Source organism: Pterocles gutturalis, unplaced genomic scaffold (assembly GCF_000699245.1).
Source record: "Pterocles gutturalis isolate BGI_N339 unplaced genomic scaffold, ASM69924v1 scaffold32836, whole genome shotgun sequence".
NCBI lineage: Eukaryota > Metazoa > Chordata > Aves > Pterocliformes > Pteroclidae > Pterocles > Pterocles gutturalis.
Window position 1 is genome coordinate 7,170 of NW_010104151.1, and position 16,813 is coordinate 23,982.

Sequence of the window (16,813 nt, forward strand, 5' to 3'; positions counted from 1 at the left end):
AGCAGAGTGAAAAGAATTAGCTTCAAGGTTTTTTGCTCTCTTTACTAGCTGGGTGGAAGAAACAACCAGGATGGCTTCTACAAGTAAAAGAAATTCTGCAGGTACAAAATTTCATTTACTAAGTTTTGTCAGTACTAAGGTTGAATCAGGTTTCAATCCGTTCTTATCAATATATGATACCTTTCTCTTTGCCCTCCTCCACCTGACAAGGATTTTGTGGTAAACGATAGGTGAATAACAGGGAAAAGTAGTATATTGAAAAATTTTGAGACCTCATCTGGACATAAACTTAAGTTAAGCCTGCCCCTCTGCTGCCTTGCTTAAAGAATCTGTCCTAAATGCAGTGTTTCCCTTTACAGCAGAATCTTTCTTGTCCTTGACACAGAGGTTGGACAGACATTTGTAAAAAGCAAAAGTCCTTAAAAATTAACAAGGAACTGGAAGATACAGTCAGTATCTCCAAGACACTGATGATGAAGTCTTACCTCCACTGAAGCCAGTAGTAAGGGGGTTTCAGAACCAAGTGCTTCTTGCATCACCACAAAATTCAGTCACATTATATTCTATATGTCCTCTACTGTCCCTACTGTAGATGGAAAATGAGGTTGACCATGCTCCCTTCAGTCACTGGATTCTTAAAAAATTTTAATTTCCCGTACACACTTTACAGCTTAAAAAATTAAATGAGATTGCCACTGCTTTCATTGGGTGTTAAAGTGTATTAATAAAACAGATTTTGATCAGAAATCCAACAGTGTTTAGAAAATGTGAATCTTAAGCTACAGCTGGCTTAAGATTATGCAGGGTTGTGAAGAAATACATTCAGGCACTTTTCCCCCCAATGTTTTATCTCATATTTTACTTTTTCCTGTTGTCGTATCATGAGTCATGGTGTAAGATGACCTGTCTTTAGCTGTGTTTGCAACCTATCCAAATTGAATGCCATCTACAAATTTCATTAGGGGGCTGTTTACTGTCTTTCAGGTCACTAATGAAGAAGTTAAATAAGACCATTTAAATAAGACAGAGGCTCGTGATATCTTCTGAGCCCCCTACATTGTCACCATCATTTATTAACAGTTTGTGCCACTTGTCAGCAGTAACATTGACGTGAGGGACCATGGCCTGGTACCATATTTTATAGCTTTGGTTTGTGTTTGTCTTCTCTATTCGTACTGTGTTTTTTAGCCATTTAAACATGAAAACCCGGTGCTCAGCAACAATTTCCAGTTGAAGCAGGTCCTTGTAAGAGATTAATTGGCAACAAATTGAGTAATGGTGCTGTTCATTTCTCTTTGATTAGTGAGAAATCCAAATACATTTTGCCCTGAAGGTGAAGTCTGCAAGCACGGATTCCTCATCAAATCACCACCTCTTCAACTTTTTGGTTCACAGGTATACTAGCACAGTTTAGTCCTATTCTAGCAATCCTTCAACAAACATCTGTTATTTCTACTATCCTGAATTTTAATGATACACAAATTACTTTCTCTTCGTCAGAATTCCTGGAAACGGCGCTTTTTCATCCTGTCCAAATCCAGCAAGGGCAATTACATCCTGAAGTATCTCAAAGGCCAGAACACAAAAGGCTCCATAGCCGTTGATCAGTATGTAACTCAAATGACCTACTTCCTCTTACCCTGCTGAAAAATTGCTCTGCTTGGCTCATTTGGGTTGGTCATTTCACTCCTCTCAGCACAGTGCCCACTGCAGCAAGGCTGGGTGTCATTGGCTTTGTACTAGCAGCCTTTACCATGTCACATGTGGTATGAGCTACATAGAAGGGAAATGTAAAGATTTTACCAGTCAGACCCAGAGTTCCTGGAATTGTTAGGCGTTGTTACTATTTTTACTGATTTAACTTCCTAGAAGTTAATGGAAGTAGTGCTTCCATTTAAGCATCCATTAACATTAATGTTATTGATAACATTATTAATTAATTATCTGTTCCTCTTCCCCTCCATTAAAACACTGTTAATATATAATTAGTTTCAAATCAAATGTATTGTTATGTAGCGGTTCAAAAACATCTGCCAGGAATTTTTCTTACTATCATTTCTTTTCAAGATTCTGTGTTAGACCAACAGCCCCTTTTTCCAGAAATCAGGATCCAAAATCTGGACATGAGTCTTCGCAAAAGTTGATTTTCTCTTTTTGCTTGAAAGGTTTCTTCATTGCAAGACCATTTGTTTTGAATGTGTGCACTTATTTTCTTGAAATTTTTTTCTGTGGAAAAATGTTTACCTTTTCCCATGCAGATCTCATCATATTGTGCTGTGCTTAGAGTAAAATATGCACATACACACACATATGTGTGCTTGTATGTACGTATGGTTATCCTATATAAAGGATGTTTCATATGGTTATCCTAACAGAATCATAAATATCGAAGTTGGCATAAGCAATTCTGAAGTTATGGAAACGGTGAGGAAGATGTTTAAATGCCTTCCCGAACAGGTGATGTCCATCCGTACTGGAAACAGATGTTACTACCTCATTGGGAGCAGCAGGTAGGCATAGAAAGATGTGCAAATGCAATATGACATTACAGTTAAGCTAGCGTAACACTAAGCCTCTGCCTCAAGGCAAGGTCCTACTCCTTCAAAGCTGCTCCCGTCTCTTCCTGTGTCTCAGCTGCTGACTGCACAACTCCAAGATTAAACTAGTCAGCGATTGATCCAATGTAAGACTGCTCTTTTCTGTGTCTTTTTTCCCATCCATAGCTGGGTTAATGTTTTGCTGCTTGAGACAGCTGAGCTAACCTCACACTGTTACAGCATCCAATGTGTGGGAGTAGTAGGAGCATCTGGCTGGGAGTGGGGATGGCAGTGGCAGCACATCAGTGTGGCAAAACCATGTGAAAATGTGATGGTTAAGGGTCAAGGAACAGCAGGGAGCTTTGTGTTCTCACCCAGCAGTTCCCAGGAGTTAGGAAAGCTTTTGCTCCTTGTGGATTCTCCTGGTTTTGGCTGGGACAGAGTTAACTTTCTTTATAGCAGCTAGTGAGAGGCTATGTTTTGGGTTTGTGCTGAGAAGGCAACTGATAACATACTGATGTTTATATTGTTGCCAGGACAGTCAAGGACTTTTCAGCTTTGTGCTTTGCAAGTGTGTGCAGGTGCAGGAGAAGCTAGGAGGGATCATTATTATTTTAAATTTGATTGTAGTTCAGTTAATAAATTGTTCTTATCTCAACCCACAAGCCTCTTTTCCCTTTACCCCATTAGTTTTCTCCTCCACCCTGGGAAGGGGAAGGGTGACCAAGCGGCTGTGTGGTCTTTGACTGCCAGCTGGGTTGAACCACAACATGGATAAATCGCAGGAAATAATCTTGCCCTTGAAAATAGGTTGCTAATCAAGGGAAGCAGATGGAAGGGGAAAATTCCCCCAACAGAAAAGAGATCCCAAAAGGAATGACTGGGGCCTTTACTGCAGCAGGGTGGTGTGCTCCCTGCTCTCCCAGGCTGCAATCCAATCCTTAGCAAGGGCAGAAACTGCTGCTGTTGAGGTGATCAGCCAAAGCTCGGTTAGGTGAGGGAGGACATTTGGTACAGTGCTCCTCTGCTGCTGCTTCCCAGCTTCTTCTGTTCAGTTTCCCAGCCACAAGCATGCCAGGAGGGGAGGAAGTTCTGCCTTTATGCAGAAGAGCAGCTGATGTGTGAATCACTGATAACTACAGAAGAAAAACACATACTTGTGTGTTACTTGAGCATGCCACCCCACACCTTTCCCTAGGGCACTGCTCTCAGAGCCTGCACTCTTGGTGGGAAGCATTCCAGAATTAATCCAAATAAATCCACGACAAACATGAAACAGGGCTTTAGAGGTCATTTCATGGCATGTTTCTCATTCTTCACTCCCTAACACATTCCCAAGCCTTGTTAGCTGTCTTGAGGGCAGGGCTTGGCAGAGCAGCATTACACACAGCAAATTAAGCAGAAAACATCGTCCCACCTCTCTTTCACCTCTTTCCTCCTCCATGTCTCTCGCACATGCACACATAGCCCCCCCACATACCTTGTAGCTCCTGGTCCTGGCCTGTACCTCTCTGAGTTCAAACTTTGGCATCTGGCTACAGCCACCCCAGCACTCTCTCTTGAAAGGAAGGTGCAGATTTTCCCCATTGATTTCAGAAAGCGTTATTTTGGGCCCCATAGGTAGAAGTGGGTAGGCAAACAGGTTTTCCTTGTGTTTTACCTGCGAGTAGGTTTTCATTTCTGTTCTTGCAACCTACAGGCAGGAAACAGAGGACTGGGTCACTGTGATATCTTCAGTCTGCAGGGAGACAACGAGAGGTGGATGCTGCCCTCAGGTGACATGTTACTGCACTGGATTTTAGAAAGAAAGAAGTCTGCAATTTCATTAGAAACCTGTGCAAAGGAATTTTCATGATTTTGGCCTTGCAAGCTGGCTTTTGCCTTGACTAATCAGAAAATAATTTTCCATATAAATCCTGTACCCTGGCTTCATGCATTAAGCAGGCATAGCACAGTCTGTTTGTGCTGGGATTGATTTTACATTGAAGTAATCTCTTTCAAGAGTATGCTACATGGAAACGAGGAGATTATTGACATTATGCTGCAATGAATTGCACCTTTGATGCATCAGAATGAAAACTTGTGTGTAATTCTTACCGTGTGCTTTTTTGGTTATATTTACATGCTGTTTTACAAACTGATCTGCATCCAGTCTGTCATTGCCCTGAAGCAGCTGGAAGCTCTGTTAGTTCAAGCTCAGGCCCAAGTTTCTGCACCCTGTCAGCCAGCCAGGCTGGTAGTTCAGACTTAGCAATAAGCTACTTACATCCCTGCAGCTTCCAGTCTGCTCCAGCTGCAAGCAGGGCAAATTTATGTCTGCCTAAAAAATGCCATGTAGACAACATCTCTGAGCCATTAGAAGTAAGATTTGGACTGGTGGGATGCATTGGTACATTGTAGCCCACGCCCATCAGGTGTCTGTCTTCTCACATTGCTGTTATCTTATTTCCAGAACGATGATCTTCCAAATCCAGAAGTCAGAAGCCGGCCCTCCTCTTTGCCAGTATTGTTAAATTCTATAGATAGGACCAGCTTCCCAGAAAGGCAAAGCCACCAGGAGGTAAACAGATCAGCCATGCTTAACAATGAGTTTGCTCCTAGGGGTGACAGTGAAAATGAATTTGTGTAGTTGCTTTTTGCCATCAAAAGTTCTTCAGAGCTTGAGCAATGGGTGTTCTGTTCTGAGCCCAGGTGTTCTGTTCTGCTCTCTGGTGGGGTTCCTGAGTAGGACCTGCATGATAACATCCGAGAGTACCCACAGAGGAATTACTTTCCTCAAAAGTCTGCATGTAAGTAAAGGCAGGTCTTGATGGCAACAAGAAACTGTATTCATTGGCTGCTTCAGCTAACTGGCAAAGACTGGTGGGCATAAAGGAAGTCCCTACAGATTCGCTTTGATGTGCCTTGGCGAAGCATTGTGACGATTGTTTTGACAGCAGCCTCCCACATTCCTCCTGTTTTGTGATTGTGCTTTTCTTTGTCTCTCTCTTCAGTCTGTAAACCTTGAGGGAGGGCAGTTCTCCAGTTCCTCTGTGCCTTCCATGCCTTCCTCCTCAATATTTAAACAGAAAGGACGGAGAGCATTGCTGCTGTCCCAGAGCAGTTGCAGTCTCTGTCCCCTAGTGACAGGCTGAAGAGCAGCCAAGGGGGGGTTGGTTTTCTCTTGTCACAAGGCTGTGTGCAGACAGCCCATCTGGAGGAAGCTGAATGCAGGTGAAGCACCTCCAGGGTGTCTTCAGGAGGAGTCAACTTTTTTCTTTTGTATACAGGAGAATGGTCCCTCAGAAGACAAGAGCAGGCCTAATTCAGATCCTGGCCCTCATCAGGCTCAGTGTGACTCACCAGGAGGAGTTTTTCCAAAGCTGGTAGGTAGGAACAGATCAAACAGCCTTTGACTTGTTCATCAGCCGAAGTGACTATAGGCTCTTACCTCACCCCCGTATCTGTAACTATAGGTTATTATTCATTTGCTTTCCCAGCACACTGATTTGGTTTTCACTATGAAAGTTTTCTAAATATGGTTAGTCTGTTGCCTTGTTCAGCACTGAAAATAGCCTTCTAAGAATTTGCTTGAAATACCCTTTGTGCACTTTGTCTCCTAGAAGTGGATCCTCAGAGTCTCTGTGCAGCAATTGCAAACTTGTGGCAACAGGTCTCACAAATTTGATCAAGAAAACTCTGAAGTTGCACTGCTTGAGGATTTGCACCTCCCATCACATTTCTCAGCTGTGCCACAGTCTTGCTAAACCGTTTCTTTCTTCAGCCTCTGCCTGCAGCAATTGAATCAATGTAACTGAACTATATATATATTTATATGGCTTGTTAAATTGAGGCACACGTCAGGACTGACCTTCTGTCAGCATAAATATGACTCTAAGTAATCTTACTTAAAGATTCCTGACTGTATCTGTCAGGAATGATTTTAAAAGATGCAGTGATGAATGTTATCATGTATTATTGGCTAAGTATTCTGACCTGTGTTTCCTGAACAAACACCCGCAGCAGTTTCAGATAGTTTCACCCATCCTCTGCCTTGGATTATTGTCTTTGCAGCAGAGTCAACAGAACAGAAGGCACAACCAAGGCTCTACCACACCAGTAAGCAGTTTGGCAGCTGAGTTTAAACCCATCTTTATTAGCAGTTTATGTATTGGACTGTGATTTGGAGTGGCTGAGATACAGGGAAAAGAATCTCTTCTGCTGTCATAGCTAACAGGGTGGTAAGTCACGTGCTGCAGTCACCATCCATGTACATAGTCTGGCAGCAAGTATGAGATGATACGGCTAAATTTAGTGGAAAGTAGTAAAAATAGTTTAATCTACATTGCAATGCCATGGGCAGTTACCACAGCTCAGCTGGTGCACGGTACTTTATGAAGCTGCAATAACTCAGTTGTGAGTCTGACCTCTGAAATGCATTGAGTTAACCCTTAGTCTGATTTTAACTACTGCTGCTCTGGATGCATACCAAGGCTTGCTTTCTGTCTCTTTCTTACACGTGCCATTTCTGTCTCATTCATTAATCCTTCTCATACTAATGATGCCTCAGAGAGCATGTATTATATGCAGCTGTTCAGACTAGGACAGACTGACCACGAAGGTTAAAAGATGAGGAATTTGGATTTTACCTTTTTAGCCTGAAGCAGAAGGAATAGCAGGAAGCTCATATTTCTCTTTCAGCATGTCTAAAAATAGACTTTGCCATACAGCTAACAAGAAACAAAAACGTTCATTCAATAAAAATGTTTCACTTGCCTCATAGGTTTGGCATCTGCTAACTTCTCCAGATCTATTCTCTGCTCAGTGATGTCTAGACAGCTGACTCCAGAGTAATCCCTTGTATTTACTTCCTGTTAGAAGTATGACTCTGCATGTCTAGTATCTCATCCGTTTTGCTTTCATCGGTGGTTCCCTCATCCAGGCCCAGATCTTGAAAACTCTTTGGTCAATAGCCGTTACTCATGCAAACAGGCCTATCCATGTCAGTTGGGTCTAGTCCTGCAGGCAGGGACCCTGGAGAGGTCTGGGGACCTGGCTCCCTTTCAGCCCACATTCTGGAGCTACCAAACCACACTTGAATCAGCAATTCAGTATCAGCTATTTTGACACACAGCTTTCAGTACCTGAAATACATCCAAATGAAGAGCCCTGACTTACATCATCCTGCTCACTACTGCATTGCAGGCACCTGGGCATCCTTGTCAGGAGTCTGCCTTCAATATCTGTTAGATACCTGATTTTTTGAAAGAGAAGTTCCTCTGTCCAATGGCAACACATAATTTTCCCTAAGGAGCCTATAACTAACAACTAACAATTACTCAGTTGTTCTCCAGGTATCATTTCCTGTTCTACAGCAAATTTTCTCCATAATCTCTTTCTGTCTAATGTAAATTCACACCATAGTTCAACAGAGGCTTAAAGAACTATTTAGCTGTACGTCTGAGAATAATTGCACGCTGAGGTTAACTGCTGTAAGGCACCTGGAAGAACAGAGTTGTTGGCAAAATGCTTTAAAGAAACGCAGTGTAACTTTCTCTTTCCCATTGGCCCTGTAATCTGTGGTGGTGCCAAGGAGAAACACTGTATTCGGCAAAAGGTAGTAACTGTCAATGACTGAATGCTCAGTTTGGGAAGCTGATGAATGCCATCTGCTCTCTGAGATTTCCTAGGAAATGGGAGAATCTCAAGACTTCATAAAATTACCTTCTCTTCTCCCTTCTCTCCAAGTCTTTACTTGTTTGATTGATCCACAGCCCCTGAAAAGTCACTAGGAAACTCGTTCATGACTTTTGGTCATGACCACAGAGCCAGTGTTGTTCCTGCTGTGGTTTTGTTATGCACTTCTTGAAGGACCATTTGTAGGTTGTTCTGACTCCTACAGCATGGGTTGCTTTTTATGTCATTTATAGCAACAAGGAACAAAAATACATTAATAATCTTTAATTTCTATTCAATGCCAGTTTCTTCTCTTTATATGTAAGAGAGTAATTAGTTTAATTTACTTTACCTTAAAAACAGTAATATATTCTGTGGCATATTCAGCAATTATTAAAATGATCACCATGGAAACCAAGGATGTAAGTGGAGAGATAAAAAAACGATTGCATTACAAACATAGCATGGGGAATTGGACTGGGAGGCAACTAAATACTAATTACCATACTCCTCATTATCATGAAGTCAACAAGGAGACATTAAAGTAAATAATTTACCTTTGTGATTTAGAAAGGTAAACTTGGTGGAGGGATTAATTTCTCCTTGACTTACCAAATTGTTGCAAAGTTAGTATTTTGGGCATTTTTGAAGGTAGACTATGATTCAGGACACAAAGGATTCAAAGTCAGATCTCCAGCCCTCTGGGGTATGTTCTAGTTCATGGAGAAGTATGAATTAATAGACTTCTCATTAGTCAGGGAAATCCCAAATTCATTCTTTACTTGATAGCAGTTAAAAGGTGCTTAAAAAAAGATTAATATCTCCCAATCCATTTCTAGATTTCCTACAGATTTTTTTCCAAGTATAAGGACTTTAGAACTGAATGCAAATGAAAAATCTGGTGCACTCAAGTGATGCTAAATGCATGCAGAATCATACATGGAGTGTTTAACCTACTTGATTTTTAAACAAAACAACAGATTGTGAACATGCAGTCAGTTGCATCTGCCTGGTTACCACAAATCCATCTATGAGAAGTACTAATACCAGTGTCCAGTTTTCTCCATCTACAGTGGATCTCAAAAGTATAAGTAGAAGCACAACTACAGAACCCTTGTTGCTAAAACAGACTGTCTCTGAACATATCTCTTCAAGCAAAAACATGTCTTCCCATGTGGATATTTTCTGGTTCTATTACTTCTCCATGTAAATGGAAAAATATATGTTAAAACGATATGTACAACTGAACCTGTTAAATACAAACCCCTTCTTTTAACAGGATAAAAACCTGGGAAAGAAGCTGTCATCAGATACAGATGAAGACATCAAAAAGGATGAAGAAGACTATTACCAAACTCCCAGCAGTATTTTAGCAAAGGTAGGTTGTGAGTTCTGCTGGGTTGTTAACAGCTCCAAGGCAACAGAAGACATGTAATGAGCCAAAGAGGAACTGGTATAAGGAACCACTAGTACCTTGCAAAAGAAATATGTAGATAAAGCAGTAGGTAATAGAGCTTTCATTTGTACAAGAAAAAATACACTAGACTCATTCAAAGGATCTTTCTGGTAGTAAGTGGCATTTTGACAAAAACATTGCTGATTTTGTTGAAATTCCCCAAATTGACTGTTTCATTGTAAATGGCTTTTGCCTATTGTATCACAGGAGTTTTTTTCAAATGTGAAAACTTCATTTAGAAAATGTAGCCATATGTTATTTTTATATATTTTAAAATGCAGTTCTGTAGAAGCATCAAAGCAGTACTTTAAAAACACTGTGAAACATTTTGGCATCGACATTTCACTGTGAAACAAGGAAGCAGGAGGAATCATAACTGGTAATTTTAAATAAATTTTGGCACCTAATTTGGGAGGCTAATTTCTCTAGGCTTCCATGTAGTCAGGAGAAGCTAAGTAGTCAGTCTTCTGCAGAAGTCACAGCCTCTCTCCGAAGACTGTATAGTTGAAGGACATTAACAATATGATTTTGTCAATCTTAGTGCTTTAAGTTAAGCACACACAAAGTACAAGACTCTTTTTTCAACCTGCTTAAATTAAAAGGTAACAAAATTTTTGTGGTAGTAGTTTAGAATATAGCTGGTTATGTCCCAGCCTGAAAAGAAAGCAAATGGTAGAGTCAATAGTACCAGATAACATTAACTTCTAAGTTTCAATTACCTTTCTCATGGTTGCTGGGAAGTGACATATTTGGGGAAAGGCAAGCTATATTAGCCAATATGTTTAAACAGCATAAACACTGAACAAAGTAAGGAATTTAAGACGACCTTTTCAGTAGGCAGAACAAGGACATTTACGTCTTATGTTGTTACGTCTTTCCAGCAGTGCACTGCTGAAGTATCAGCGCCCAACCTTACAGCTGAGTCTGATGTCCCTGTGCAAGAGAAGCCAGTACAGAAGAATCTGGTAAAGGAGAACATTTATATGTCAATGAAATCACTGTAAGTAACAACTTAATTAAGGTTTTGCAAATTAGAAGTGGCATAGTGGTAAAGATAGAACTGTGCTTTGTGGTTTTTACCTAACAATATCTAGAGACTGCATCTTGTTTGAATGGGTCCTTCTTTGGTCTTGGTTCAGAAAGTTCAGAACTTGTGGGAATACCAGAGTGAAATTCAAACTTATCAACATGCAATTTAAACTCACATTGCAAACTCATGCATTTAGACAGGCTCTGACTATAGGATGCAGCACTTTTTGTTGCCTCACACTTTTTCTAAGTTTTCATTACATAATAGCCCACCACTTTACTCAAATTCCACAGCCAAGATCCAGCAACCTTTCAGGCAGGTACTCTCCAAAGCATGTAGCCGTATCGAGTGGTTAAAAGAGAAAGGTGGACATGAGGCACTAGCAGCCAGCTTTTCCAGAAAGAAGTTATGTGATCCTGCGTAGGCCATCTCCTTCCTTCCATTTTCCCATCCAAAGAATGGGTTTCATGCTGTGTATTTTGAAGATACAGTATTTGGCATGTCACAAAGAAAGACCTGGACTTTGTGTCACAGTTGTAGTGACACAAGGAAACTTTACAATCTCGACATCATAGCACAGTATACTGAAGTGTGTCTACACAGTAAAACCTTACCTCCTGAGCCAGAGGACGGGTCATTAGCTGTTAGCTATGGCCTGCCACCTACAGACAGTCAAGTCTTAATGCCACACAGTGGGAGGCAATTGGAAATGCAGACTCACAAAACAGTTTATTCCAATAGACTTACTCGACCTCATTGGTGTCTTTGAGAACCCCTGGAGGGAATTGCTATAGAAACCTCACAAGCCTATGCCATCTGAGTTAAAATATGCCAAGAGCAGCTTTTGCTACTTAACCCAGTCTTGTTTAGGGCATGGAGGGGAGTTGGCTCCAGGCATCATAAGACTCATCAAATAAACCTAAAAAGTGTTCACGCACATCTAAGTTATTGTATCTCCCAGGTGACAGCATTACATCCCTGCAGAAGCCAGTGCAGCCAAGGCCAACTATCTCTATTCAGTTTCTATGTCAAAGCATGTTGTTAGCTGGAATGTTTTCAGGCTTAATAAGTAGTCTTTAAATACTGAAAATGTTTACTTTGAGATTTATGGTCCATTTTTAGAAGGAGTTTATTTTACTTAGCTGTAATTTTGTCCACTGGATATTCTACAAGAATTTGTTATTCTTTACTGCACTGATGGCTATTTGATCCAGCTTTTAACACAGCAAGATTATGTGGAATGGACAAACCAGTTCATTTGTTTATCACCATTCCTCTTCAGTAGGTTGCAGGATGAGAGTTCCCAGCTCACGTGCAGAAATGATGAGCTCCTGTCTCCGCCCAAACACCAAGACAACGGTGCATGTCCAGGAGACTTGGAAGCAAACAGAGACCTAAACCTCCCAGAAAGTAGCACCAGTCAGCATCCAGCACTTCAGAGAAGGCAAAATTCATTATCACTTTCGGTGGTTCAGTTGTCTATACTGCTCAGGTAAGTGCCTTGTCCATTTTCACTGCAGAGAAGACAGACATGTCTTCTCTGTGGATTTCCGCAGAGGTATTGGTAGAGCATGCCTGGTTGCTAATGTTTCCTCTCACAGTCAAGTTACAGATGAGACCCAGCTGGAGAAGTTGGATATTTTCATCCCCCTAGCTGATATTTACAGTTACCTAAAACTTACCGAAGCAGCAGGACAAATATGGTGAGTTCTGGATGTCTTGTGATGGTGTCTGTCAGACGTCAGAAAGACAATCAGTGTGGGTACAGAAGTGTACAGCCAAATCCATCCACGTACCTTTCTGGCAGTTCAAGAAGGAAAAATACCATTGTGAAAGAGACTGGAAATGGGACCCCCATCTCAATAATTGGATCTACATCTAGATTTACAGAGCTTTCTCAGTGGAAATTCATATTGAAATAGTTTGGAATAGAGCACTAGGTCTGACTGTCAGGTCAGCTAGTTCTAAATAGCTTATCATGAAGGACAGTCTATCAGAGACCAGCAGGAAAGAGATACTGGAATTTCCATAAGGGTCCCATCAGGACAGCACTAGATCTCTGATCCTCACAGTTATATCATAGACAAAACACATTATAATAAGTTTCAATTCCATTCTTTTGGGATGACTTTGTAAAGCATAGACCTAAAACATATGCAGTGGCGTGTACAGGTACCTGCTGCTAGTGTGGCCAACTGCTGTTGAACTGAAATCCCCCACTCTCACGGGTGACCTTGCTAGCACCAGTCTCACTTGTTGACAGGCTGCAATGTCAGTGTCATTTGCCCTTTTAGGAGGACCCATTGGGATGGAGGAAGCAGCGTGGTTTCTGCTGGAACCAGATCAAAAAGTTGCAAAAAGTCTTTCAACCTGTGTGTTATTTTCAGAGGGCAGTACCATAAATGCAATCCTGTTCAGGCATTGCCATGGTGTTAGCAGTAACTGGATATGCCTTTTTCCTTTATTTTCTGTCCCCCAAATACCCTAGTGTCTCACACTGGAGTGGTCCTTGCCGTCTGGGATGTTTGTTCAATCATGGAGACCATATAGTGGCTGTGAATGATCTGCAACCCCAGGATGTGGAGGAGGCTTACTTCTTCATCAGCAGGTCCACAAGAAAGGAGGTGAGCTTGGTTAACCTGAAGGTGACAGTCAAGTGAATCAAGTCAAATGGGAAAACAAACAAGTTGCTTTTTGCATTTCAAGTGGCTTCATTCAAACCAGTTTATTCTGTTTTGAGTTTGGCATTAATAACTTCAAAACTACCAAATAGCTCCTCGATACCACTCTAATGTAGCATCTCTTATTCCTGGGTTCTGGGGAATGCAAGGTCAGCACAGCCATGTCTGAGGACCTGATCTCAAAGAGTCTGAGCAACCCCAAGAGATACTGCTGGGCAACCATAAATTAGAGTTACTTGGTACTTTTTGCTAAGGTCCATGAATTGCAAACTTTGGGAAATACACCATTTCCTCCAGAGGATGTGTAGTTGCTTATAGTGGTTTTAGGTGTTGAGGGCAGAGCCCTAGACACCTACCTCCTATTGGTTGTCAAGCACTACACATCTCCTTGTGTGACACCTCTTTTTTTGAAGAATGTGTGAGATTTCTAAGTGGTTCCTTAGCACCACTGTGACCCGCTATATGTTGATACCTATGTTTCTCTCAGATGGACTCATATTTCAGTATCCAGGTTCTCTGACTCATACCTGAACTCATTCACATTTGAAATTTTCTGAGAAAGTTAAGGTCATCAGATGCTGTTGTCATCTAAAGAAAAGGAAGCCAGTCTCATTTAAAAAAAAATATTCATCTCTCTTGACAGCGTTATTTTTACTTAGCTAGTCAGATACAAGTCAGATACTAGCACAACTGTTGGGTCAGATATAACAAGCTATAAAAGTTTCTCCTATTTTTTTTTCTTTTTTAAGGTGAAGCTTACTGTATGTAGGATTCCACATTCAGATATTTTCCATGTTAAAGGCTGCTCATGTTCCTGAAAAAAAACCTCAGTGATTAAGTAAGTGTCAAAGTTCAAGTGAAAAGATCAGGGAGAAGAATGTGATAGATACATAGTGTATGGAGGTAATCTTTATCTTCAAGAGCTGCCAGATGTCTTTTGTTGCTGAAGTACAAAGAACACAGAAGGTGGATTTCATTTTCATTTTATGTCCTAATAATTTTGTTGACATGAATGGCATGTGTTTGGCTTGTATTTCATATTGGCACGTATTACACTTACATGAAAAAACCTGTGGGTCAAATCATTTATGAAACCTTCACACTCTGTATACTTTGTACTTTAGTGGAAAGTACTGGTTCACACCTCTGCTCACCTCTTTACACTGAGTTACATTGATTTGTACTGAACTCCTAATCAGTTCGGGGTGTGGAAACAACCTGCTTTTGGAACAAAGCCATGTTTTCCCTTGATCCCCTTAGCTACAGAAAGGCAAAGGCAAGCTGAGAGCTGTAGTGTGGGAAGGAAGGCTGGCAAATAAAGTGTTGTGTAGTGATTCAGTGGGACCTCTCTTCATGTTATGCCCCTCTTCTGTTACAGCCACAAAAATACATTCAAGGGATGACAGGAAAAAGAGCTGTTTGGAGAAAAGGAATGTCTGGGGCACCTCTGTGTTCATTGGCAGCCCTAAGTGAAGAATGAATGAGTGGATTAGGGAGAGAGGAGGGCTGGCCTGCTCTGTGAAGGTGTTACTGGCTAAGACAGCTGGGAAAACCAGAGAGAGAAATTATGTGTACGAAGGCATGTGCACCCAGCCCAGTGCAGACAGAGTTCACTGAACGTGTTTTGATGCTACCAAGCGCTGCCATAGGGATGTCACTGGTACCACAGCTTTTTCAGAGCAAGCACTCTTTTTTTCGCCAAACAAGGACTTTTCCTGTAAATATTTATTTGTGAATGTGTCTTGCTTCCAGTGCTATCACAGAACCATGACTGATTTTCAGCTAGTATCACACCAAAGGTGGTGGTGCTTGTTATGGAGCTGCCGTCAGCAGTGCCTGTAGTGGATGCCCTGTACCACAGTGACCTCTGTTGCTTACAGAAATACGGTGTGATGTGACATGTGTGCAGAACACAACCCTATGCTCTAAATGGAGATGTACACAATTGTGTATATGTATTTTTATTTGCAGGTGTATTTATATACATATATTTTGCTGTAAGATAGATTGTATTAATATGCAGTGATGTGTGATGTGGCAACAAACCGAATCACTGTTTTTGAGTAAAGATCATTTTATCTTGCCAGATACAACCAAAATAACTACTGGATTTAGCACACGTAGGATTACTGACATTAAGAGATTTATATAAGCTTTGATTAAGGTGGATATGCTCCAAATGAGGTATTTGTCCAGCTTCCAGATAAATTAGGCCCAGTCAGCTACTACAGTAAGAAACTACACTCACTAAAATCAGTGTTGGTGACACTTACTCCAGTAGTAAATTTTACAAATGTGCTTTGTATGCTTCCTTTAAAATCCAGTCTGGAGTTTTTTAAAAATCATTGTAAAGTTTTATTTAGCCAAAGATGAAAACAGCAACAGGAACTCAAAACAAACAAACACATCTATACAATCTGGTCAGGCTCAGCTCCTGTTCAAAAGATTAATTTCCAGACCGAATGTTTCCACAAGCTGTCTCTTCTGCTTTTGAGATAAGAGTGTTTGGGACATGCTTATTTCTCAAGGTGGGAAAGGATCACTTTTTGATGTTTCTGTTTCAGTGGTGTTCAAAGACCTGTTTGTGCTGAATTTTGCATAAAGACAGAGGGAAGCCCCAGTTCTGGAACTACAGAGGCTGAAAATGGAAGAAAAGACATTCCTTGGGAGCCCTTCTCCAAAGCTGCTATGGGACTCCTTTGCGCTGCCCTGCCTCTTTGAGCACAACAAATCCATTTCTTCCTAAGGAGTCTCTGAGGTGACAGGATGGAAATCTATCACCTGACAGGGCTTCTTCCAGCTCTGTACCTGTGACGGTCTGCTAGGACATCTTCTAGGCCTGAATCCTAAAATCACAGATCATCTAGTTCAAGAGTATCTATCCACTCAGGATGTCACCCTCGACCCTTCCTGCCCAAGGTTTGCCTGAGCTCTTCTGAACTTTAGAAAAGGAAAGCCCAAACCTTCCTGTGTTGTTCCACGACTCATGTCTCTGTATAATTAGGAATTTTTTTCTTATATTTATCCTAGATGATTTTTTCAGAAAATGAACCTGATTTTTTTCTTGCCTTGTTTTCAATGGGTATTGGGAATGATTGATTCCCACTGTCTCCAGAGAAAACTTCATTCTGGAAGGTGTTTTTTCTGTCTGTTCTCCCTTCTCTCTCTCTCTCTTTTTTTTTTTTTTTTTTTTTTAGACCAAACACTGCACATTCTTTCAACATTTTTTCAAACATTTCCTGAAAGTGGTCATATGTCACTGAACTGCAAGACACATACCTCATGTTGCCAGTTACAGGTGAACAAAGGAGGTGAGACAGCTGTGAAGCAATTTCCTGGGACTTGATAAAAAAATATTTCCAGAAAGGGCTGAACTAGTGAAGAAGCTATGAACCATACGTGGTGGTGGGAGGAGAGCCACCGCCATAGAACCTGCATGTGGCATTGCTGCTGG

General features: G+C 41.1%; 1 protein-coding gene across 1 annotated transcript; it reads left to right on the forward strand.

Annotated features, from left to right (window-relative positions):
- Window positions 1-70: 70 nt before the first annotated feature.
- PLEKHS1 (pleckstrin homology domain containing, family S member 1) lies at window positions 71-14,177 on the forward strand. The gene is made up of 12 exons (XM_010086967.1): window positions 71-101; window positions 1,304-1,395; window positions 1,501-1,607; window positions 2,376-2,510; window positions 4,237-4,312; window positions 4,990-5,097; window positions 9,472-9,570; window positions 10,533-10,648; window positions 11,961-12,170; window positions 12,280-12,381; window positions 13,167-13,302; window positions 14,109-14,177. Exons 1-12 carry the CDS (start codon window positions 71-73, stop codon window positions 14,175-14,177), a joined length of 1,281 nt encoding a protein of 426 aa, XP_010085269.1.
- Window positions 14,178-16,813: the final 2,636 nt, after the last annotated feature.

Bases quoted from the DNA above. Each gene is read 5' to 3' on its own strand.
- PLEKHS1 (XM_010086967.1), top strand. From the start codon at position 71: ATGGCTTCTACAAGTAAAAGAAATTCTGCAG. The intron at 1,396-1,500 runs GTATACTAGCAC...TCTCTTCGTCAG, and splicing joins TTCAACTTTTTGGTTCACAG to AATTCCTGGAAACGGCGCTT. The intron at 12,171-12,279 runs GTAAGTGCCTTG...TTCCTCTCACAG, and splicing joins CAGTTGTCTATACTGCTCAG to TCAAGTTACAGATGAGACCC.